Source organism: Pelophylax lessonae, assembly GCF_965119305.1.
Source record: "Pelophylax lessonae genome assembly, chromosome: 2".
Classification (NCBI taxonomy): domain Eukaryota; kingdom Metazoa; phylum Chordata; class Amphibia; order Anura; family Ranidae; genus Pelophylax; species Pelophylax lessonae.
Genome location: NC_138769.1, coordinates 452,424,802 through 452,451,324, shown reverse-complemented (window position 1 = coordinate 452,451,324; position 26,523 = coordinate 452,424,802). Strand labels below are relative to the sequence as shown.

At 43.2% G+C, this 26,523-nt stretch overlaps 2 protein-coding genes across 2 annotated transcripts in view; one reads left to right on the top strand and one right to left on the bottom strand.

Annotated features, from left to right (window-relative positions):
• TXNDC9 (thioredoxin domain containing 9) lies at positions 1–24,673 on the bottom strand. Its single transcript, XM_082246558.1, has 5 exons — positions 24,556–24,673; positions 13,010–13,200; positions 10,692–10,810; positions 6,527–6,781; positions 1–141 (listed from the first exon to the last, which is right to left on the bottom strand). Exons 2-5 carry the CDS (start codon positions 13,196–13,198, stop codon positions 24–26), a joined length of 681 nt encoding a protein of 226 aa, XP_082102684.1. The 5' UTR covers positions 13,199–13,200; positions 24,556–24,673; the 3' UTR covers positions 1–23.
• Positions 24,674–24,954: 281 nt separating this feature from the next.
• Positions 24,955–26,523, top strand: part of EIF5B (eukaryotic translation initiation factor 5B) — a 94,839-nt gene continuing 93,270 nt past the window's right edge. The window contains exon 1 of the mRNA XM_082244629.1: positions 24,955–25,238. Within this exon, the coding sequence (XP_082100755.1) occupies positions 25,204–25,238 (35 nt within the window). The 5' untranslated portion in view covers positions 24,955–25,203. The remainder of the gene's footprint in view (positions 25,239–26,523) is intronic.

The following is a 26,523-nucleotide window of genomic DNA, read 5'->3' as shown; positions in this document are numbered from 1 at the left end:
GCGCAGTCAGGGATTTCAACAACCTAGTCATCATCAGAGTCAGAATCATACATCTTTCCTCGTATAGTTTTCTTCTCCAGTTTTGTGAATTGGGTGCCACATTTCTTCTGACTTTTAAATGGAGGATCCATTAGATTTCCACTAAAAATAAAAAATAGAAGAAAAGCAAATCCTATTTGTTATAAATCTGTGAAGCAGAAAATGGACAATTATTAGAGCAAACATCTAGCAGGCCAAGGGCCCACTCAAATATATTTGTTGAATGAACATGCAATGCATAAAAGACACCCACCATTTATTTAAATGAAGCGAACACACCAGAACACAACCAAAATTGGACCTGTACCACTTTGCATGGCATATGCATTATTGTGTATTGGAATGTGTTACAACTCAGGAGCATAGAATAAATAAATTATTTATATATATATATATATATATATATATATATATATATATACACACACACACACACACATACATATACATATATACCATATACACACACATACACACACTACAGAACAAAAGTTTGGACACCTTCTCATTCAAAGAGTTTTCTTATTTTCATGACTATAAAAATTGTAGAGTCACACTTCAAGAGGTAGTCGCCTGAAATGGTTTTCACTTCACAGGTGTGCCCTGTCAGGTTTAATAAGTGTGATTTCTTGCCTTATAAATGGGGTTGGGACCATCAGTTGTGTTGTGCAGAAGTCAGGTGGATACACAGCTGATAGTCCTACTGAATAGACTGTTAGAATTTGTATTATGGCAAAAAAAAAGCAGCCAAGTACAGGAAAATGAGTGGCCATCATTACTTTAAGAAATGAAAGTCAGTCTGAAAAATTGGGAAAACTTTGAAAGTGTCCCCAAGTGCAGTCACAAAAACCATCAAGCGCTACAAAGAAACTGGCTCACATGCAGACCTCCCCAGGAAAGGAAGACCAAGAGTCACCTTTGCTGCGGAGGATAAGTTCATCCGAGTCACCAGCCTCAGAAATCGCAGGTTAACAGCTCAGATTGGAGACCAGGTCAATGGCACACGGAGTTCTAGCAGCAGACACATCTCTAGAACAACTGTTAAGAGGAGACTGTGTGAATCAGGCCTTCATGGTAGAATATCTGCTAGGAAACCACTGCTAAAGAAAGGCAACAAGCAGAAGAGACTTGTTTGGGCTAAAGAACACAAGGAATGGACATTAGACCAGTGGAAATCTGTGCTTTTGGTCTGATGAGTCCAAATTTGAGATCTTTGGTTCCAACCACCGTGTCTTTGTGCGACGCAGAAAAGGTGAACGGATGTACTCTACATGACTGGTTCCCACTGTGAAGCATGGAGGAGGAGGTGTGATGGTATGGGGGTGCTTTGCTGGTGACACTGTTGGGGATTTATTCAAAATTGAAGGCATACTGAACCAGCATGGCTACCACAGCATCTATTCCATCCGGTTTGCGTTTAGTTGGACCATCATTTATTTTTCAACAGGACAATGACCCCAAACACACCTCCAGGCTGTGTAAGGGCTATTTGACCAAGAAGGAGAGTGATGGGGTGCTGCGCCAGATGACCTGGCCTCTGTCACCGGACATGAACCCAATTGAGATGGTGTGGGGTGAGCTGGACCGCAGAGTGAAGGCAAAAGGGCCAACAAGTGCTAAAGCATCTCTGGGAACTCCTTCAAGACTGTTGGAAGACCATTTCAGGCGACAACCTCTTGAAGTGTGACTCTACAATTTTCATAGTCATGAAAATAAAGAAAAAAAAAACTCTTTAATGAGGGGTGTCCAAACTTTTGGTCTGTACTAATATATATATACATATACATACATATACATATACACACACACATATATACATACATACATGATGATAGGGATGTCCCAAGGCAATGAATATAAAATGAGGGCAACAAGTCAACTGGCCCAAACAACCAAACCAGAATAGGTTATTACCTCATGCTGCAGCCTGCAAAACACATCGACTAAAGATAGCCTCTGTGGCGCAAACATCCACTTGGGAATACTTCATAAAATGTATAGACCGAAGACCAGGTAGCTGCTTTAAAAAAAAAAAAAGGCTTAAGCTACCAAAGCTTAATGACGAATATTCCAGGAGGTAAAGATGGGTGCAATTTTTCCTTTTAAGCCATAACCTTGAGAAATAAGCTGACTGGTCCATCAAAATATGGTAGATTTGGAAGCTGCATGATCCTTTTTTGGAGCCTCAGGAAACCGAGGTAATCCAACTATTGAATAGCAGCAGTCAAGAAACCAGTACTAAGTTGAGGTCCCAGGGAGTCAATGGAGTCTTAACCGGTGAAACACACTCAAAAGCGCCTTGTACAAAGGCAGGGGGAAGCCAGAATACAGCCAATAACATTGTAATAGATAATAAAATAAGCTGCGCTGTGTTAAAAATATGCAGCTAAAATGTGGTATACCAAACCAGCATGAAACATCTATAAAAACAAAAAGTGTAGCGCACTAGCAACAATTAATGTCTGTAAACCGTTATAGAAATTGAAGTCCAAAAAGACGATCATGTATATCAAATCCACCCACGAAGATACATTAATGGATCACTCGGGAGACACCGCCACCACCAGAGAGATTGAAAACTCACAAAATGTTGTTGCTACCACTACAGTAGCACATGAGCCTTACACGTAATATGCCAAGATCAACTCTGGATGCCAATGGAAGAAGTGAACCACAGGTGAACCACAACAGTATCCAGCTGGAAGCTCAAACAGAGCCCATAAGTGGGATCATTGTATAGTAGGTTTATTGAGGCACATCATATACATTGAATTAAAAAGCAAACATTCAGAAGGACTTGCATAGAACGCTGCTGGCGACCTGGAATCGGACAGAATCAGGGACGTCAAGTGCCAATTACATACTTGGATGGTGAAAACCCTCTAGATACATTGTTGTGCTGAGGTTTAACGACAATGGGGAAACCAAAAACTATGCCCTCCTGTCCCATGCCACCAAGGTTTGAGGGACCAGGAACTAAACTGAGAAAATGGAACCGCCTGAAAAGGAAGCAACTATCTTCCCCAGAACCCTCATGCAAAAGCAAATCAAGGGACTGGTTAGAGTTTTGAGCAAGTCCTTTTGATTAAGACATTTATCCAGATGGACGATTACGCTCTCCTGACATTGTCCAGAACAGGCCCAGAAAAGACAGACTTCTGGAGATGGATGGAGTGTGCATCATGTGAGACACACATACGAGCCCAGGAAACCAGATCTTGGTGGACACTGGGAGCCGTAGACAGGCCAAATGGCAGGGTGTTAAATGGAAGTGGTGGTCTTTAACCGCAAATGGTAGAAACCTTTGGCAACGTGAAAAAATTGGAATGTGAGAGGGAGGCCATCACTGACCGGACAAATTACATCCTGAACTTCTGTACCCTTAAAAACGTTAAGTCTCTTAAGATCCAAGATGGGGCTACATCAGCGTTTGGTTTTGAAACCATGAAGTTCAGGCAGGTAGAAACCAAGAAAATCTTTATCCTCTGGAACAGGATAGGAGATAACCGAGAGTTTGAAAGGGGGGTGGATTTTTTTTGTGGAGAAAAAAAAATAAATAAAATATGGAAGCATGAGGCATGGAACTCCTCAACCCCTACATCCCCTCGTCTCTGCCATCAGCGAGACATGGCCTGCTGAAAGGCAATTCAATAAGAGCGACACTGGCAGTAAGAACCAGTGTGCTGGTTACCCCAAGAGGAGAATTTTCTGCCACTGCCCCCACCACAAGATTGGGTGGGGTGTGCTAGAGCCCCGTGCTGCTACCAGCAGGGCTACTTCAGGACACACTTACCATTCCTGCTGCAGGACCCAAGGGGGTCCGATCTTTACACCTTGCAGTGGGCTTTGCCACAAAGGGCCCTCAGGAATTCGACTCTGCAGCTGAGGATCACTGCCCTGGACCCTACCAGCCTCCAAGGCAGTATATCATTCCACAGAGTCCAATGGCAATGTTACAGACTGTCTGTGTGTCCAGAGTGTAGAAAAACCGTAGGCAAGATGATTGAAAAGCCAGTCTCCTAATCCCAGCTGGAAGTGATGAGAAGTAATTTTTGTGCAGAGAGCTGCACAGATACAGCCATCACCAAAGACACTAGCAAAAAACTGAAGGCATGCCTAAGCGGGAGTCACCATGACTAGGAGGGGATTTCCTGTCTTTTTTGTCAGTGTACGATCACCTGAAGGTGGCAACATAACCCTTTCATGGATATGAAGATGATCTGTGTACTGTGATGTACAATAAAGAAAATTCCCCTTCCAGAAAAGTAAAAAAAATTTGTATGCAATAAAACTGTTCCCCATTTAGTAGATACGGTTGGAAAAGTCACAGGTCCACCCAGTCCAACCTGTTTGTGTGCGTTTGTTTTCTCTGCATGTTGTGCTCATTGAACGCAATAACCTTTTGTATCATTGCATTAAAAACATTTAACACTGCCATTTTTTTGTGTGCCAAAAAAAAAAAAAAAAAAAAAAAAAAAAGGAGGACTATACTTCTCATCTACAATAGCCATTTTAAACCAACGCTGACCAAACTAGGTTAAATGTACACAGAGTCTGAACAGAAAAAGTTATGCAGTGTTTAGCAATAGTCTTTCCAATACATCTCCACTTGATGGCAGTGTTCTGATATACTGTATTCTAAAAACGGAGGTGAAATAAGCCTAAGGGTCCTTTCACACGGTCCGCCTCCGTAGGTGGATCCATGCTGCTCAGCAGGGGATCGTAAACACAGATCCCCCGCTCAGCAGGAAGGTGTCAGCAGGAAGGTGACAGCTCCCTCTCCGCTCTGTGTGCGGAGAGGGAGGTGTCAGAGCCCCATGCACCCCTATGGGGGAATCGGATGAGAGCGGACCGCCTGTCAGTTCTCATCCGATTCGATCCGCTGGACGGATGGAGAATAGGGTTGTCCGGATTTCACGGACAGGATCGGATGCGGATGGCAGCGGACATGTCTCCGCTGACATCCGCTGCCCTATAGGGATGCATGGAGCATCCGATCAGATCCGCAAAAAAAAAAAAAAAAAAAAAACAAACTGACAGGCGGATCTGATCGGAGCGATCGTGTGAAAGGACTCTAAAGTACAATAATCAGGCCTTATCATATGAAAGGATAAGTTCACCTTTGGAACACGTATATAGGGTGCGACATATTCAAGCTCATTCTCTTCTCACCCTCCCCCCACTTCCCATGACAGTGGTCAGGGGATCCTCAATTCTCTCCCCTGCAGCTGCTGTCACTTAAAAAAAAAAATATAAAAATAAAAAAAATATGCTTCTCCAATTTAACAAAGGCAAACTATTTAATAGAGTTAAGCAATTGAAAGGAGATTTACTTAACAGATACAAAATCTCACACATGGGTGTAAATCCAGGAATACGCAAAAGTGTTCCAAGATGAGATCTCTGCACAAGTTTTCATGCATGACATATTCCCACATACAATTATTCATTAATATGGACAGCTGTATGTTGCAGCTACTTCGCGGAGGCACAAATATGAGCCCATATGTACAAGGCCTTACCAGATTTGACCTTACCTTTTCCCTATCAAATGGAAAGGTACAGAGGGTTTTTTTTTTTTTTTTTTTTAAACTTGTGTACCATGTTCCGATCTGATTTTATCATTACACTTATTACCATTTGCAGTATTTAAACCTGAGCATGTTTTCACAGGAGGAAATGAGGATTGCCTGTTTATACCTGGGGTCTACCACAAACACACATTGACCTCTATGAATGCAAAGTGAGGTTAAATGAAAACTTCCTCTTGGATACCTAGGCTAGTTTTCCTTTGAATAATAAAATACCATTTTGTCAAATTTTAATAAAATACTTTTGCAGTAAAAAATATATCCAAAATAGTGTTTTCTATAAGAAATATTAATAATTTAGTTTATTAAGCTTAGTTATGTAGCACGAGGCTGTATTTTTTGCAATAATTAAATTTTTGGTAAACTTATTCAATGAATCCCAAGTTCTGCAAGCTGAGATAACATGCACTGCATTCATACAGTCACACGAACTACCAGAAAGAATGAGTCCTTACATTTAGAGAGCCCCTGTCATTTCAGATCCATCATGGCAGCGCCTGTTAGCTGGCATCCACTCACCTGCTGCCGCCATGACCCTCACCTTGTTATGTCACTGCCACATCACCAGCCTTCCCATTAAAGTAAATCAACAGCAGGTTAGAGGAGGAGCCGCTGAGGGACAGATGACAGTTGCCCTTTAAAAATGATTTAAATCAAAACCACCCTATTACCATTTACCACCAAAAGGCAACCCAATTTATCCTGAAACAAAAAAACAAGTATTTTACCTGGATACACCAAGTAGTTGTGAAATGTACAGTTTTACTGACACATGCCAAATTTACAAAATGGGGTTCAAGATTTGTTTTACCTTCAGGCAATAGGGGTTAAAAAAGCACTATAACCATATGAAATATCAAGCGTATTATTTGAAGAAAACAAAACAAGTAAATTACCTGTAGTTAATAATATCACCACAGCCGAGTCTCCACTCTAAAGTCTCTGTGGTGAATTCATCTGTATTCCCTAAATCAGTAAAACCAACCACATAATCTCTGGTCTTCCCATCTTTTACCAGGGCAAGAGTTGGGATGACTTTTATACGCAGTCTCTCACACAGGAACGGAGCTTTCTCCACATTCAGTTTCAAGAACTTGGTTTCAACGTGTTTCTTAGCCAGCAATGCAAGATGCTTGTCCAGTACTTTACATCTGTTTACAAGGGAAAAAAAAAAAATCATCAAAGTATAATACCAAAGTATCAATTCTAAAATTATATCCATTTATACTCTAAATAAAACACAGATAGCATTATTTGTAAAGTAACAGTTTGCACAATATTATGCTAGTTGCAATCAGCTTGTTTCAAAAGGGCCACTAAGGGACTTATGCATCAGTGTGTCCTTGTTAACCACTTGCTGATCGCCCAATAGCAGTTCTACTGCTACAGGGCGGCAGCTGTGCGCAATATACATACATACATATATATATATATATATATATATATATACATACATACATACATACATACATACATACACACACACACATTATATATATATATATATATATATATATATATATATATATATATATATATATATATATATATATATATATATATATATATATATATATATATATATATATATATATATATACATACATATATACATACACACACACACACACACACACACACACACACTGTTCCAAATTATTATGCAAATTCTATTTAAGTCTCACAAAGATAAACCACTTTACCGCTGCTCACTGAGCCTCTACTGCGGCAAAGTGGCGCGATAACGTCTGGCGACGTAGGTCTATGTCGTCAGACGTTATCGCGCCACTTTGCCGCAGTAGAGGCTCAGTGAGCAGACCTACGTCGCCAGACATACCCCTCTCTCGGCGACGCGCGCACACTGCTGGAGGCTCGCTCCCGCTGTATTCAGTCACAGCGGGAGTAGGGCCAGGGGAGGAACGGCGGTGATCACCGCCGCTCTTCCCCGGTCGTCGGGGAATCGAGTGTGGAGATCCGGCCGCTTGTGTAAACAAAGCGGGCGGATCTCCTAAGTGACAGGAAGGGTCAGATTGCAGGATTCAGCAAAGCTGAACCTGCGATCTGTCCCTGTGTCACTCAGTCACCTCCCCCCACACACGTTAGTAAGCACCAGGCATACATTAACCCCTTGATCACCAATAAAAATTAACCCCTTCCCTGCCAGTGTCATTTTTACAGTAACAGTGCATATGTATAGCACTGATTACTGTAGTGATGTCACTGGTACCCCCAAAAGTGTCAGAAATATCAGTCAAGGGTCCGATCTGTCCGCCGCAGTCCCGAGAAAAAAAAAAAAAGACAAAAATCTTTCCCCAAGTTAGTAAATGCAATAACTTTTGCGCAAACCAATCAAAATACGCTTATTGCCATTTTTTTCACCAAAAATATGTAGCAGAAAACAAATTGGCCTAGAATGATAAAAATTCTGATTTTTACATTTTTATTTGGGGGGAATTTCATATAAAAAAAAAGGGAAAAATATTGTTATTATTTCAAAATTGTCGCTCTTTTTTTGTTTATAGCACAAAAAAAAAAAAAAAAAAAAAAAAAAAAATACAGGTGATCAAATACCACCAAAAGAAAGCTCTGTTTGTGGGAAAAAAGGACGTAAATTTCGTTTGGGTACGGCATTGCACCGCGCAATTGTTAAAGTCGCACAGTGCCGAATTGCAAAAAGTGGCCTGGACGTAAGACAGCAAAATCCTCCGGTGGTAAAGTGGTTAAATATTTTGTTTTCAGTTTAACGCCTGGATGGCATTGTGTCTCAGGGCTCTTTTAATCACTGAAAATTTCGGACATCTGATAAATAGCCAGGTGAGCCCAGTTTAAGGAAAAACTACTAAAGGGTGTTCCACATTGTTAAGCAGAGCACCATTTTCATGCAATATGGGGAAGAAAAAGGATCTCTCTGCTGCTGAAAAGAGTGAAATAGTTTAATACCTTGGATGAGGTATGAAAACAGATATTTCACAAAAAGCGTGATCATCGCACTATTAAGAGATTTGTGGCTGATTCAGAGCACAGACGGGTTCGTACAGATAAAGGCACATTGAGGAAGATTTCTGCCACATCCATGCATCGGATCAAGAGAGCAGCTGCTAAGATACCATTACATAGCAGCAAACAGATATTGAACTGCTGGTGCCTCTGGAGTTCCACGGACATCAAGGTGTAGAGTCCTCCAGAGTCTTGTAACTGTGCCTAAACCTACTATTCGGCCACCACTAACCAATGCTCACAAGCAGAAACGGCTGCATTGGGCAGAAAAATAAATGAAGACTAATTTCCAAACAGTCCTGTTCATTGATGAGTGCCGTGCAAACCCTGGATGGTCGGTGGACCCTGTTCCAACAAGGCTGCGACGTCAGCAAGGCAGTGGTGAAGTCATGTTTTGGGCTGGAATCATGGGAAGAGAGCCGTCAGCCCCTTTAGGATCCCCAAAGGTGTAAAGATGAACTCTGCAAAGTATGTGGAGTTTCTGACTGACCACTTTCTTACCTGGTACAGAAGGAAGAACTATGCTTTCCGTAATAAAATCATCTTTATGCATGACAATGCACCATCTCATGCTGCAAAGAATACCTCTGCATTAATGGCTGCTATGGGGAGAGAAAGTCAAGGTGTGGCCTCCATCCTCCCCTGACCTCAATCCTATTGAGAACCTTTGGAGCATCCTCAAGCAAAAGATCTAGGAGGGTAGGAGGTAGTTTACATCCAAACAGCAGCTCTAGGAGGCTATTCTGACATCTTGCAAACAAATTCAAGCAGAAAATGTCCAAAAACTCAAGTTCAATGGATGCAAAGCTGCTATCAAATAAGGGGTCCCATGTTAAAATGTAACGTGACCGGTTAAAATGTTTAAAAAGTTAAAATGTTGTTATAAAAGTTTGATTGAAATAGCTTTTGATTTCAGTAAATTTGCTGCAAACACAACAAATGACAATTTTCAGTTCTTTACAACCTACAAAGTGTTTTAAAACCGACGGTGCATAATAATTTGGAACAGTGCATTGTAAGTTTATATCTTTAAAAATAAAAAAAAATACTGTTATTAGGTTTGTTCAATAAAATATGAATTGTACTCTTAATAGTTAATAACATGTGAATTATGCTGACTTTTTAATTTACTTCAATTGTTTAGGTAAATGAGAAAGACATTTGCATACGAATTTGGAACAGGGTGTATAGTATGTATAATAGATCTATCTATCTATCTATCTATCTATCTATCTATCTATCTATATCTATATCAATGAGAGTGAACAGCACTCAGCCGTCAATTAGTGCAGAGCAATCAAGCCGTCCCATAGGGCCATATATAAAGAAAAAGTCAAAAGGGATTGCTGCACATAAAAGTTTTATTAGACAAGTTCAATCAAACAAATACAAATGTTTGTCAGAAAATGCCCATAATTACGCCTGCAGGGAGTGCGTAGGCAGGCTGCTTCTGCTCTGATTATTCACAGCAGGAGCTGATCTGAGGGTGCCAGGCACTATGTGGCCGGGACCCGACCAGAGTTTCAGAACAGAGCACTGCCTAAACACGGAGGGGCAAGAACTAAAATCCATCTCTTCCAAGTAAAAGCAGCACATACTGTAAAAAATAAAATTAAAACAAAAATAAAAACTGACTAGGCACACCCCACCCTTTAATCACCCTAGATATTTAATCACTTCCCAGCCAGTGTCATTAGTACAGTGACTGTGCATATTTTTAGCACTGTTCAATGTATTATGTAACTGGTTCCCGCAGTCTCAGTACTAAAGCAAGAGAGGGCAAAATTAGTCACAATTCTGCAGAGAAACCAATCAGCTTCCAGGTTTTATTACTAAAAGCATAATTAAACAAGCTGAGGTTAGCAGATAGGTTTCTCTGCAGAAATTGTGAATATTTACAGCTCTAGCTTCAGTAAATAAACCCCTTGGTTTTCGATAATCCGCTGCAATATCGCACTCCTGCTTTAAAAGTCACTGATCACTGCCATTACTAGTATAAAAAAATAAAATATAAGTAAATCTACATGCACATTGAGTACATCAGCAGTAATCTCTGTACAATACCTGAACGTAGAGTCCTTGTAAAAGTGACAGACAACATTTTTACTTTCTTTCACTTCTTGGAAGAAATCTCTCTCACTGGGTATTTCTCTGTATTCACCATGCCCTTTGGACATCCATTCCTGAAGTACAAAGGTATATACAATAAATAAGCCCCAAGCTGTATCAGTATGCAACATAAAGCTAAGGAAGCACATGTGGATCAGTTATTTGATGGTGTCACAGTTTGGTTGAGAGCACAAGCAACTATGACCGTTATAATTCAAGGCTTCCCTAAACGTAATTGTTTTGGAAAAGAGTTAATCAATGGGTTTAGGTTTTGCTTTAGCCCCGGTTCACACTTATGCGAGTGCGGGGTTCGCATGTAATGTCGGAGCGCACTGCTCCTTCATTACATGCGATCGGCTGTGTGGTGCGAGTTTAGCCATAAACTTTGTATGGCTAAATTCGCACCCGCACCAAACTCGCACAGGACCCTTTTTGGCAGCCGCATCAGGATCGGATCGCACAGCGGTTCACAGTTGTGCGATCCGATCCTGTGCAAACTGCAAGATAGCACTGCGATATGCGATCAAACTGGGGGTGCCATTAAGATTACATTGACACCCCCAGCGTATCGCATATGGCAGTGTGAACTGCCGGGGGTGCGTGTGCGATGGGGGAACAGGCTGCGGATTCGCAGCCTTCCCGCATCGCATAAGTGTGAACCGGACCTTAAAGACGGTCTTGTCTCTGCTGACACCCGCTGCCCCATAGGGATGCATGGAGCATACGATCAGGTCCGCCTGAAAAACTGACAGGCGGATCGGATCACCAGTGTGAAAGGGGCCCAACTTATTTCTTGAGACACCAACAAGCCAGGAAAGAATACCTCCCAAATTACCCCTTTTTGGAAAGTAGGCATTCCAAGGTATTTAGTAAGAGGCTTGGTGAGTTTTTTAAGTTGTAATTTTTTTCCCACAATTCTTTGCAAAAATGAAGATTTCTCCCCCATAAAAATTGTCTTTATTACCAAGTTTATTCTCACACACTGTTAGAGCTGCACGACTAATCTAAAAAAAAAAAATAAATAAAAAAAGTAGAAGAGCCTCAAATGTTTATCGACATTGCCATATTAACACAATGTATCATTTCGTTCTTTTAGATGGGGCGATCCGACTTACCGGGGCGACCTCACAGGTCGCGGTGCAGCTCGCACCGCGACCTCGGAGCGGCCGGCACGGACTTCATAACATTGAAGTCAATGCAGGTCGCCCCAAAGAAGCTCCGGACCCTTTTTCTAAATCGGAGCGACTTGTGTTGCTCCTATTAGAACGGGTCCACAGCTTCTCTATGGCAGGCGACCTACGACGACCTGTCAGGCGGCCAGGTCGCCCCAGTGTGAACGGGGTCTAAGAGGAATGAACTTCCGTCTGTAAATTAGGTCCTCTTAAAGACTAAGCCTTTTTCTGACACTTGTTGCTTAAAAGTAAAAATTTGTATTTTTTGCTAGAAAATTACTTAGAACACCCAAACATTATATATTTTTTAGCAGAGACCCTAGAGAATAAAACGGCAGTCGTTGCAATATTTTATGTCACACGGTATTTGCACAGTGGTCATTATACGCCCTTCCAGAATAAGCTGACCACGCTGTAGCCGTCATTTGGCTATGGCCCAGTAAACAAATGTTTAAAGTAGCTGTTATCTGTGGAGGAGTGCCTTTCTACAGACTACGCAAGACACAGGCATGCTGTGCTCTTGCACAGCATGCCTGTATTAACAGCGGAATGACAAGGCGTAAACTGAAATCGACCATGCTAGCATGGATCGGCAGCCATGCTAGCATTGTCCGTTTACTCACAGTATGGGCACAAGCAGGATCAACATGGTAATCAACATGGACAGGACGCATAAAAATAGCAACCTTACAAAAGCATATTATATTGCTTTAATGAAGCAGTAACATTTTTAGGTTCTGACCACAGAACAGTTTTCAACTTTGCAACAGACCATTTTAAATGAGCTTTGGCCCAGAGAAGATGGCAGCGTTTCCGGATAAGGTTCAAATATGGCTTCTTTGTATGATAGGGCTTTACCTTGTATTTCTGGATGGCACAGTGAACTATGTTCACAGTGACTTTTGGAATAAAATACTGGTTTATTATATTTGCAAAATCACTGCATTCTGTTTTAGTGTAAATTTTACACAGCATCCCAACTTATTTGGAATCGTGACCGTATGTTTGTAAATTGAGATATTTGTACAACTAAACATTAACTAAATGACAAAGGATTCCCATGCACGGAGGGCTAGTTCCTGTATAGTCAAAGTCGAGTACCTGTTTTTGCTGCTGGGCCTTCTTTAAAGCTTCTAGTCGCTTTTCCTTTAGCTTCTCCATCTCATCGTCATCTAACTTATCTAGCTTTTCCAACTGAGCATCCAGCTGTTCTTCCATCATCTTGGCAGTCTGCATCAACTGATTCTCCATGACTTTTGCATACATCCCCACAGAAGTGTCAGCTGCCATGTCTAAAACAAACAAAAAGAAAAAATACTAGATTTTTTATGGCTTCTAATCAGGGCTGGCGCAATACATAGTGCTGCCTGGGTCCAAGATTAAAATGTTGCCCCCCCCCCCCCCCCCAAAAAAAAAAAAAATTAGAAATTATATATACTGTTTTCTTCTTCCATAACTCACCACCAGACCGGTCCACCAAACACCTACTGTCTGTCCTCAGTTCTGTCACTACTATGTCTGCCGCAAGCACCGTCCTAGAAGAACCAGCCTGCCCTGCGAAAGATGGAGTGCGCTGATGTTTGACGTCATTGCGCACACCACAATCACGCGAGGAAAGCTCCCAGGAGGAGACGCTCCGCCTCCTCATACTCATTGCACTACAGGTGGCAGCATGAGATGGGGAAATGCCGCCTGTAAACGCGCCGCAAACTGATGACAAAAAAATACTGCATAAAAATCTTGGGTGTCAATTTGTTGCCCCTTTTAAAGTTTTGCCTGGGTCCAATGGACCCAGCGGGACCCATGGTAGGGCCGGCCCTGCCTCTAATTGGTGTAACTGTCAATTTGCATAAAGTAAAGTAACCAGGGCAAGTACTGAAACATACAAGAGACTACAGTATATTGAAAATGACTAGACTAGTATTATTGGTGCTCTCTTTACAGTTCATAGGAATTTCTTAAAGCTAAATTAAAGTTCCAAACAACTGAAGAACTGGCACTAATAGATTATTGTAGCACAACAGGTTTTGAAATTGGAGGAAAGAAAAGTGTCTGTGTAGGCGGTAATAAATATAAAAACCTATGTGGCTCACAGGCCAAAGTTGGAAAGGCCATCACTAAAAAAAGAGCTTTTAAAAAATATAAAAATGAAGGAACACTATCGTTTAAATGTTACAAAGAATAGAACAGCATATGTAAAAAGGAAATCAAAACGACAGATTGCAAAAGATAGGACAAACCACAAAAAAATATTCAAATATAATATTAGTAATAAGGTCAGGTTTGAACACGTAGGCCCTGTACAAGATAATCTAGAATGGGTGACTGGGGACAAAGAGAATGCACATTTTTTAAACACCTTCTTCAGCACTGTGTATACAAGGTCATGGAGGGGCCTTGTTCATAATGGGTGTGGTATTAAAGCCCCAAATGAACCACTATAGCTCAAAATGGATATGGTCCAGAAATATTAAGACAGAATAAAAAGGAGAATAAAGCACCTGAACAGATGGCATACACCCACAGATCCTAAAATAATTGAGCTCTGTTTCAAAGCCATTGTTTCTAATTTTTAAGGACTCTTTGATTGGATAGTACCACTGGATTGGCGTAGGGCCAATGTGGTGCCTATATTTAATAAGGGATTAAAGTCTTTACCAAGTAACTATAGACCTGTCAGTTTAACTATAGGTTGGGAAGATACTGGAGAGTTATTTAAAAGACCACAGATGAGTTCTTGCTAGAAAAAAAATAGTTTAAGCAACAGACAGCATGGACTCCTGAAAGACAGAAGTTGTCAGACAAATCTGATTTTTATGAGGTGGTAAGTAAAACCTTGGGAGAGAGGGGTGGCCGTGGACATGGTATACTTGGATTTTGCAAAATCGTTGACACAGTTCCCCACACACAGCTAATGTGTAAGGTAAAAGTATACAGGCCTGGAAAGATCAGTTTGCAATGGATAGAAAACTGGCTAAAAGACCGTATTAAGATTCTTGCCCTGAGTGGTCTAAGGTGATCAGTGGTGTACCCCAAGGTTCAGCATTGGGACCCTTATTTTTTTATTATCCTTATAACTGATATAGGATCTGGGATTAAAAGTACCATTTCAGTCTTTGCAAATGACACAAAGCTATGCAGTGGAATAACGTCCTCACATGAGGTCTCCAATTTACAAGCCAACCTTAAGGGCTCTTTCACACAGGCGGACCGTTCAGGTGCTCCTGTCAGTTTTTTTGGCGGATCTGAATGGTCCGCTGACATCCGATCCAATCAGTCAAATCGGTCCAGCGGATCAGATCACATTTATTTTTATTTTATTTATTTCAGGTACTTATATAGCGCTGTCAATTTACGCAGCACTTTTACATATACATTACACATTCACATCAGTCCCTGCCCTCAAGGAGTGTACAATCTAAGGTCCCTAACTTACATACATACATACATACATACATACATACACAGTAGGGCCAATTTTATACAGGATCCAATTAACCTACCAGCATGTCTTTGGAGTGTGGGAGAAAACCGGAGTACCCTGAGGAAACCCACGCAGGCACAGGGAGAACATGCAAACTCCAGGCAGGTAGTGTCGTGGTTGGGATTCGAACTAGCTACCCTCTCGCTGCTAGGTGAAAGTGCTAACCACTACACCACTGTGCCGCCCAGTGACGACGGTCTGTTCCCATCCGATTCCCCCCTAGAGATGTATGGGGCTCTGACAGCCGTGTCTTCGCACACAGTGCGGAGAACAGCTGTCATTCTCCTGCTCAGCGGGGGATCGGCGGATGGATCCCCCGCTGAGAAAAACGGAGTCCGTCCGACGGATGGAGTGTGTGAAAGGGGCCTAATGCACCGTTTAACCACAAATCTCAGAAATAAGCCTGGTTTTCAAGTTAAAATCTAGTTAACTAAATTTAGTAAGTTTTCTTGCTGGAAAATTACTTCGAAACCCCAAAACACTTTAGCAGAGACCCTAGAGAATAAAATGGTGGTAGTTGCAATATTTTAGGTCACACTATTTGTGCAGCGGTCTGTCAAACGCAATTTGTTTTTTTTATTTTTTATTCGAGTGTATTTTTTTCCAACAAACACACAACAGTGAGGTTAGCCCATTTTTTTTTTGTGTAATGTGAAAAAGATGATGTTATGAGTAAATAGATACCCAACATGTGAGGCTTTAAAAATGCGCACAATTCTGGAATGGCAACAAACTACAATACTTAAAGTGGCAGTTACCCCTCTGGAAACAAAAAAAAAAAAACAAAAAAAACATGGCTGATCCTGTCACTTCCTGTGTCCCCCTCTGTGTGCTAACCACGATGATGATCATGGCTAATGACCCCTGCTCACAGTGGTCTCCCTGCATGCCTCCGTCATCCGCTGTGTCTCCACTCTGTCCCCTCCCATCCCTGCCTGTCAGCTCGGGAGGCTGTCCGCCCCACTGCCAGCCTCTCTATTTTAAGCTCCCATCCTGCACTGTATAAGTGTTTGATAGAAACAAAAGCATCTACCTTTTTGTGCTGTATCTTCAGGCCGGTCATGTGACTCCTGGCCGCTCCGATCAAGGGTTAAACCGGGAGGGGCTGAGCGGCTAGCTTGGTGGTCACGCGACTCCCGGCTGATGTCAAGAGGGAGAGCGCGGCTCCTGCTGTAGCCCTGGATTGTAGTAGCAGAGCAACCAGGAGTCACGTGACCGGCCTGAAGATACTTCACAAAAAAAGTATTGAGGCTTCTTTTCTTACAAACACATATATACAGTGCAGGATGGGAGCTTGAAAGAGGGGCTGGCAGCAAAGCATAATTTAGGGTTACCCTTTAAAAATTTAACGATTGCCGTTTAGATTTACAGAGGAGGTCTTGCACTTGAATTATTGCTTTCGCTCTAACAATCGCGGTGATATCACACGTGTGATTTGAACAGTTTACATTTGCAGGCGCAAGTTTAGTATGCATTTTCTTTGGCGCGTAAGCACCGAGGGATGGGGTGCTTTAACCATTTCTTGTTTAGTAGTTAAAAAACAGTATTTTTTTGCTAGAAAATTACTTCGAACCCCCAAACATTTTTTTTTTTTTTTTAAAACAGAGACCATAGAGAACAAAATGGAGATTGTTGCAATACTTTTGTCACACAAAAAAATTGAAAAAAATATAATTTTTGGAATTAAAAAAAAGAAAACCATAAAGTTAGCCAATTTTTTTTCTAGAATGTGAAAAAAAAAATGTTACGCTGAGTAAATAGATACCCAACATGTCATGCTTCAAATTGCGCACGCTCGTAGAATGGCGACAAACATTGGTACTTAAAAATATCTCCATAGGCGACAATAAAAAGGTCTTAAAGTTACCAGTTTGGAGTTAGAGGAATACATGCACAGAACATGAACCCCCTCTGATGGGATTTTTTAGGGCAGGAATCAAAACTAGCCAATTACAAATTTTATTACACGTATCTTAGAAGAACGTGACAATGTATAATCAAATAAAAGCTATAGGCTGCAGCAAAACAACCAATTCTACATGTTTTTATTCATGCGGTTATTCTCTATTGTTGTATGGCTCTAACCGGCCAGTATGAATAGACAAGATAAACCTACTTAGTTTGATGTAATATATGGATTGTACTTTGAACCTGATTACATCATCTTTTTTATAGAACAGAATTAACCACTTGTCGACCGCCGCAAGTACATATACTGCGGCGGTCAGCCCCTCCTGGGAAAAGTGACATATCAGTACGTCGCTCGCCCACGAGCCTCTAGGGGGCAAGCGCACACCGCAGGAGGCACGCACCCGCCCCAGCTCGTTACCCGGGCATCCCCGTGCGAGTGACCGGCGGCTCCAATGTCCGCCGGCCACCCGCTATCTCCCGCTGGAGAGGTAGAAAGGCAGGCGGCTGATGTAAACACAGCCACCTGTCATTCTCCCTGGTGTAACTGCAGAGACTATACGATCCTGCTATGTAGGATCGTATGTCTCTGTGGTTACATCACAAGCCACGCCCCTTGACAGTTAGAATCACGCCCCTAGGGATGTTCTTAACCTCTTGATCACTAATAAAGTTAACCCCTTCCCTGCCAGTGTCATTTTTACAGTAACAGTGCATATTTATAGCACTGATTACTGTAGTAATGTACCCCTAAAAGTGTCAAAAATGTCAGTCAGGGGTCCGATCTATCCGCTGCAATGTCGCAGTCCCGCAAAAAAAAAAAAAAATAAATATCGCAGATCGCCGCCATTACTAGTTAAAAAAAAAAATAAAAAATTACAAATCTTTCCCGTAGTTAGTAAGCGCAATAACTTTGCGCAAACCAAAATACGCTTATTGCAATTTTTTTTTACCAAAAATATGTAGCAGAAAACAAGTTGGCCTAAAATGTTTTTTTACATTTTTTTTTGAGAATTTCATATAAAAAAAAAAGTGAAAAATATTGTTATTTTTTCAAAATTGTCACCCTTTATGTTTATAGCGCAAAAAGTAAAAAATAAATAAAATAAATAAAAAAATCGCACAGGTGATCAAATACCACCAAGAGAAAGCTCTGTTTGTGGGGGAAAAAAAAAAAAAAGGACGTCAATTTCATTTGGGTACAGCGTCGCACGACCGCGCAATTGTCCGTTAAAGTCACGCAGTGCCGAATCGCAAAAAAAGCCCTGGTCTTTGAGCAGCCAAATCCTCCGGGGCTTAAGTGGTTAATGCACCATGTAACCTTATACCCCTGAAGAAAAAAAAAGTTGCGGTGGATGTATATCATTACAGTGGATTGTGGATACGTTTGTACAACAATTTGTATCACAACCGCATTTTTTTTTTTTTTTTTGATTATACATTGACACCTTCTTCTAAGATACAGGTCTTAAAAATTTGTATTTAACTGGTTTTGATTCATGCCCTAAAAAATCCCATCAGAGGGGGGCTTGTGTGCATGTATTCCAGACTCACAGGGATGTGGGCATCACTTTCACAATTCAGCAGTGGTTTGTAATATAGTTAGAGGGGGTCTAGGGCTAGAATTATTGCTCTCGCTCCAATGATCACTGCGATACCTTACGTGAGGTTTTAACACCGTTTACATGTGGGCGCGACTTGTGCATGCCTTTAAAACGGTAGTATACTCAGCACTTCGATATCCGTAAATCCAATCTAAGACAGTAACATGTCATTTGCAATCAAATAGCATGTAATCAATTACACATTTTCCTTACAATTGTAATTTCTTCCGTTCCTGTCTGTATTTTCTTGTGTTGTGCGCCGCCATCCTTGCTGTGGTTTCCGTCTGCTGAGCATTGCAGTATTTCCGCCCACATTATGTGTAGTGTTCGTAAATCCCGCGCATGCGCAGTAGACGCCGAAACCAAGCCTCGTTTTGGGTTCATAACCATTTTTGACAGCCACTATCGCCCTTCTGCACAATTGCTCACCTCTCTCTGAGTCTCGCATGAGCACCGGGGCTGACGTCCAGCAGAGGAAATGACGCAGCCCCGGCATGGACCCTGCATTATTCCAAGAGCATCATTAGCTTGCCAGAAAATCAGGGTAAAATGAGCATGTGCGGGTGACGTCATTGACCCGAACGAAATATAAAGAGAACGGCAGACGTGACAGGCAGGAGAAAAGGTTAATGATGGCATACGGACAAATATGATTTATATTGTGCAAAGTACAGAAAATGAGTATACTACCGCTTTAAGGCCATTCGGAGGGCGATGTATGACGTTGCTTTGGTACTCCAAGACCATAGAGTTTATGGCTCCCACTTGACTTCCTGCCTGGGTCATGGACGGACCGGATCGTTTTCCCCACTACCGACAGCTCCGGAAAGTGAGGAAATTGGCCGGGAAGCAGCGTTATCTTTCCTGCCACCCATAAAGTTGATCTCGTGGCGAATCCGCCACTGGGACCGCTTTTATGTGAAAGAGGACTGTCCGCCCTGTAAGAAAATACCAGGGTGGTACAACCACTTACAAGTACGTGATTTCGCGACAAGTGGATAATTGGGCAACTATGTGGCAAATGAGGTTTAATGTTGATAAATGTAAAGTTATGCACTTGGGGGCGAAGAATATGCATGCATCATACACACTAGGGGGAAAATCAATGGTGGAGAAGGATCTGGGTTTTTTGGTAGATCATAAGCTTAATAGCATGCAATGTCAAGCTATGGTTTCCAAAGCAAGCAAATTCCTCTCTCGTATTGAGAGGACTCCAGGAGAGATCATTTTGCCCCTGTACAAATTAGTAAGACCTCATCTGGAATATGCAGTTCAGTTTTGGGAACCAGTTCATAAAAAGAATATTCGGGAATTGGAGAAAGTGCACAGAAGGGCAACCAAACTGATCAGAGGCATGGAGGAGCTCAGCTATGAGGAAAGTTTAGAGGAACTGAATTTATTCTATTAAGAGGATATGACCACTTGCCTTATTGTTGTCTGAGCCCCCGATTGGACAGAATGAATCTCCCTTTCGTCCCGTTTGCCATTATCACCAAAAGTTAACGTAAAGAGTCCAAACATTTGGGTTGCATCCAGAACAGGGAGCAAGGGAAAATCTTCCAATAGGGACACTAGTGATTTTCGATTCCCTCACTTTGGAAGGGTTTCCTCTCACTTTGTTTTGTCTATGGGAAAAATGAAGGAAATTCCTCCCAGTGGGGGAGGTGGCAAAGAAAAAAAACAGACAGGGGTTATAACCCTCCCTTTCGGTATTCAAATTAGGGGGGGGGGGGGGAAGTTTTACCTTTAGTTCTATTTTGAAGTGCTACTTAATGCTATCTTAGCCTTTTTTATTCCTTCCTGCATCCTCTGCATTAGGGTAAATATCACCCTAGTCCCTTTCTGTTCCCATGCTGTATACAGCTGCGAGTTCTTGTCACTGTTGCCAGCTACAGGACGGTTTGTGTAGCTTCCCCCTTTTTCCAGGTTGTAGAGTAGGCTACTGAGGTCTGCTGTTGATTACACTGTTGGGAGGAGGGAGCAGACCTGTAGCTTTGTGGGCCCTTTGTCAATGAACACATACAGCACTGGCTGGGAGGGCGTCTCCTAGCAGCTGCCTAGCTAAAGAGACACCCAGAAACAGACGGGGAGTGAGCAGCCCAAGCCCCACCGCCAGAGAATAAAATAGGCAGTTTTAATAAAGAAGATTCATCATGTCATACAAGTTTGGACCTAATAAAGGGTTTATATCACTAAGTGTATATAACTAACAGTATGAATTAAGTGTATTCAGAACAGTGCTATTAATGGCCATACACTAGCCAAAAAAATTGTTTGAAGATCTGTCATTCGGTCCCTCCATTCATTTGTTTTTTTGTCCAGTTAAGGGGCAAAAATAGAAAAATCGGTTTTAACTTTCCAGAGCTGAAAAATTGAACAGTTTGGAAAATTCTGCCAAACTAACGATAAATTGAAAGGTTAATGGGTTTCCCAACCAAACTGTTCGCACTAGGCATATGTGACAAAATGAATGAAAAACTGATTGATGTGTGTCCATTGAACAATTTATCGATCAAAATTCGGTCATTACATGGTGGCACGATCGTCTGCTCTCACGGCTGAGTGTTCGTTTTTTGAAAACGAGTTTGAACAATTTTATAGTGTATGGCCAGCATAAGTAACCTTTAAATAGCCTTTGGGGCTCCACAGAACTCAAGCCTGCTGTGTTGATAGGCTTTGACTTGAATCAAATCTCAAGTAGTCAGAGCCAAGTGGTCAGTAAGGCCCCTTTCACATGGGCTTTCCGATCCGGTCCACCTGTCAGTTTTTCAGGTGGACCTGATCGGATGCTCCATGCAGCCCTATGGAGCAGCGGATATCAGTGGAGACAGATATCTCTGCTGATACCTACTGCTATCCGGACAGATGGAAACCCCATCTTCCATCCGTCTGGAGCATCGGATAAAAATGGACAGGCGGTCCGGTCTCATCCACTCTCCCATAGAGGAGAGTGGGGCTCTGACAGCTCCGTCTCTGCAAAGTAAGCGGAGACAGACCTGTCATCCGCCTGCTCAGCAGATCGAACCCCGGTGAGCACAACAGAACCCGCCATGTGAAAGGGGCCAAATGGTGGAGACCTCAAATTCCTCAACTGTAAGGGCCGGGACTGTGTTTAAAGGCTAGTGGAGCTCTGTATAGACAGCACATATGGAGAGTTTGGAGCCTTTGAAATACATTTTAGCAATATTATTTTGCACACTTAAAGTGGAACTTTAGTCAGAATATTAAGTCCTGCTAGATCACTTCAGGCTGGCTCTACTAGATTCACTTCAGGCTGGCTCCTTTTTCAGATGTAACAATGTAAAACATTAAAAAGTGCCCATACTGTTTAAAATCCAGTAATACACCATATCACCCTGCTCTGCACATGCTCAGTTGCTCTCCATTTGTCACCACTTTTAGACACTTGCTAAATTTGTAGAGGCCGATCTGCTGACAGCTTAAGGCCCCTTTCACACCTAGCAAGCCGTCGGCGGACTCCATTTTTCTAAGCGGGGAATCGATTTGCCGATCCCCCGCTGAGCAGGCGGATGGCAGCTCTGTCTCTGCGCTGTGTGCGGAGACAGCTGTCAGGTCCCCGCTGGTCTCTATGGGGGAATTGGATGAGAACAGACCGTCTGTCCATTCTCATCCGATCGACGGATGGAAAATAGGGTTTCCATCCGTCCAGATTTGACGGATCGGATGTCAGCGGACATGTCTCCGCTGACATCCGATGCCCCATAAAGATGCATGGGCGTCCATTCAGATCCGCCAAAAAAATGGACAGGGGGATCTGAACGGTCCGCTCGTGTGAAAGGGGCCTTAGAGTCCTTTCACACGAGTACTCCGATCAGATCCGCCTGTCAGTCTTTTAGGCGGATCTGATCGGATCCTCCATGCATCCCTATGGGGCAGTGGATGTCAGCGGAGACATGTCCACTGACACCCGCTGCCATCCGCATCCGATCCTGTCCGTGAAATCAGGATGGATGGAAACCCTATTTTCCATCCGTCCAGGGGATTGGATGAGAGAAGACAGGCGGTCCGTTCTTATCCAATTCCCCATAGAGAGCAGCGGGGCTCCGACGCCTCCCTCTCCGCACACAGAGCGGAGAGGGAGCTGTCACCTTCCTGCTCAGCGGGTATCAGTGTATCAATCCCCTGCTGAGCAGCACGGATCCGCCAACGGAGGTGGACCATGTGAAAGAAGCCTAAAGCAGAATTAAACCCTTCTATACTTTACAACAGAAGAGGCTTGTGTTTTATCTGCAACTGCCATGATGCTGCACGTGATCAGTTATGACACCAGCCATTTGATGGTTTGACAGTTTGAAGACACAAGCAAATGTGACAGTTACTTTCCTGGAATTTCGGGATTACTGTTTTTTGAAACCATTAGTTTGATTAGTTTAATTCCCCTGTGATTTACTACAAGGGATCTGGGCTTCAGCAAAATGGCAGCCTCCAGCAAGAAGAAACAGGAGCAATGCATTTACATCACTCACTAATTTTGGTAGCATAATTATTGCTGTGGAATATATGTTCCTTGCTAAAGAAGATATTCAGGAGGCATACTATATGTCCCTGAATGCATACTGCCCTAAACAGAAGTACCACTTGATACTGTCTTTCAGCCCCTCATTGACTTTGATAGGATGAAGGTGGCAGGGCCGGCCGGTGTTCTGCCAAAAACTCCAATGACATTATTTCCGGTAAGTGTATGCCAGGAATAATTGGCGATTTGGACCACTTGGTGTTTTCATAGAACATTGGCAGCATTTACACGCCGGTAGATGCTAGAATTAGTGCAGATTGTTAGTCCAACCGCTAGCAACAAAAAACATGGCCGCCTCCAAAGCAGCGACAACTAGTGGGCGGACAAACAATCTGCACTAATTATCGCATCTACGGGAGTGTATAGGCTGCTGATGTTCTGTGAAAACACCAAGTGGTGGAAATCTCCAATTCTTCCTGGTGTACGCTCTCCGGAAGTAACGTCGTTGGAGAATTTGGCAAGATGGAGTTTTTAGCAGAACACCGGTGCACTGGTCCCTTTCAGGATCATAAAAATGCAGGATGTGAGGCACGGGGGCTAACCACCCAGCACATTTCAGGCCTAAAGCGGACCATACATTATACAATTTTTTTTATTTAGATTTACCATCAACTATGTAGTGGAAAGGCCTGTCCGATTGCGTAGAAATTGAAAGTGTTTAGGTTTGACCTCATATTATATGGTTTTGGTTAATCTAAAAAGGTTAAAAAAAAAAAAAAAAAAAATGTATGGGCAGCCTAAGGATTGGTGAACTCCAATACACAGTGCCTGTTGCAATGTTTATCATTGGGAGGCCTAAGCCTGCTTAGAACCCCATTGTCCCTTCTTCTAGCTCTGATAGGGTGTGGTGGTCACACCCCAAACTATGGCAGTGCCAATAACAATTCCCCAGTCACCACACTGGCAGACGAATGTAGTAATTTAGGAACAGACCCTTACAGAAAACACAAGGCAGGCCTCGAATGGCGATAGAGTCATCGTAGGCAGCAGCCCCGTACACAGCTGGGATTCAGAAACAAAGCGAGTGTGTGGGGCTGCTCAGGCCTAATGGCGCACAGTGCTAGGCATCCCACCTCCCCCTATAGTGTACCCACACCACCCTGTACCCCATTACCTGCTCTCGGCTCCGCACAACCACTCCCACCAACACAGCACTGTCACGACAACCAAACCGTTCAAACTGCGTACTTGCAAAGACCTCACTGACGTTTCCCACGTGATCTTACATTGGCTCCCCCTATAGGTAATAGCTCACGCGCCGCCATTTTTGTTACTGGCAAATCCTGAGATTTGTTTTTACTTTCTAGAGAGTATTCATTAAATTAACGGTTTTAACTGTACGCATCGATATACAGTTAAATTTTGATTTTAAAAGTAGCTGCAGGCACTGCTGCAATGATTCCTCCTGCAAGAGTACACGTGTGACGGCCATGTTGGTACACCCTAGGGATGCGCACGGACCCGTCATGCAATTTATAAATTCCTCACGCCCTCCATAAACGTAAACAAACTCCGTGTATCCGCTATGCAGTAAATGCGCTGTATTAAAATTTCCACTGCTTCAAATGCATCGCGGTGCGCAATAAACTCATGCCTTTTACTGTTCGCCATTGGCCAAGCATGGCCCCAGGCTGATGACGTCACGCCAGGTTGCCGGGTCATGCACATGCGTTGTGCAAGAATTGGAGAGGCTTGTGGCCACCGTATGCAGCGAGGTGAGAGAGAACCGGGACACAGCGGATCTTGAGCGGACATTGTCATCATGGGGAAGAAACAGAAGGGCAAGTCTGAGGAGAGGTGAGAGCCTGCAGCCGTACATACAGGATCTGCCCTTATCCTGGGATATGTCAGTGAGGGCAAGGCAGAGGCCTAGGAGCTTCGTCCGCCAGCTGTTCATACCATGCAAGAGACACCTTGCTCCTCTGCACTGCCCAGAGGAGATCCCTGTGTCCCCTCTGTATGGCATGGGGGCAGGGGCCTGAGACACCCATCGCTATATGTTCCTGTCCTGAGAGAGGTCTCCTGCATTACCCAGAGGAGATCCCTGTGTCCCCTCAGTATGGAATGGGGGCAGGGGGCTGAGACACCTACTCTAGATGTTCCTGCCCTGAAAAAGGTTTCCTGCACTAGCCAGAGGAGATCCCTGTGTCCCCTCTGTATGGGATGGGGGCAGGGGCCTGAGACACCCATCGCTAGATGTTCCTGTCCTGAGAGAGGTCTCCTGCATTACCCAGAGGAGGTTCCTGTGTCCCCTCAGTATGGAATGGGGGCAGGGGGCTGGGACACCTACTCTAGATGTTCCTGCCCTGAAAAAGGTTTCCTGCACTTCCCAGAGGAGATCCATGTGTCCCCTCTGTATGGGATGGGGGCTGAGACACCCATCGCTAGATGTTCCTGTCCTGAGAGAGGTTTCTTGCACTAGGGAGCTAAATTATCCATCACCAGATGTTCATATCTTGAGAGAGGTCCCGTGCAATACTCAGAAGAGATCCTGTGTCCCCTCTGTTTGGAGTGGGGTCAGGGGGCTGAGACACCCATCACCAGATGTTCATATCCTGAGAGAGGTCCCCTGCACTACCCAGAGGAGATCCCTGTGTCCCCTCTATGGAATGTAGGCAGGGGGCTGAGACCCCCATCACCAGATGTTCATATCCTGAGAGAGGTCCTACCCAGAGGAGATTCCTGTGTCTCCTCTGTATGGAATGGGGGCAGGGTCCTGAGACCCCCATCACTAGATGTTCATATCCTGAGAGAGGTCCCCTGCACTACCCAGAGGAGATCTCTGTCTCCTCTCTGTATGTAAAGAGGGTAGGGGCTAAGACACCCATCACTAGATGTTCCTGTCCTGAGAGAAGTCCCCCGCACTACTCAGAGGAGGTCCCTGTGTCCCCTGTATATAGAATGGGAGCAGGGGGCTGAGACACCCACACTAGATGTTCCTGTCCTGAAAGAGGTTCCCTGCACTACCCAGAGGAGATCCCTGTGTCGCAGGGGGCTGAGACACCCATCACCAGATGTTTAGATCCCGAGAGAGGTCCCCTGCACTGCCCAGAAGAAATTCCTATGTCTCCTCTGTAAAAAT

Bases quoted from the DNA above. Each gene is read 5' to 3' on its own strand.
- TXNDC9 (XM_082246558.1), bottom strand. From the start codon at position 13,198: ATGGCAGCTGACACTTCTGTGGGGATGTATGCAAAAGTCATGGAGAAT. The intron at 10,811-13,009 runs GTACTCGACTTT...TTTGTACTTCAG, and splicing joins AGGCCCAGCAGCAAAAACAG to GAATGGATGTCCAAAGGGCA. The intron at 142-6,526 runs GTAATTTACTTG...TTTTATTTTTAG, and splicing joins GGTGATATTATTAACTACAG to TGGAAATCTAATGGATCCTC.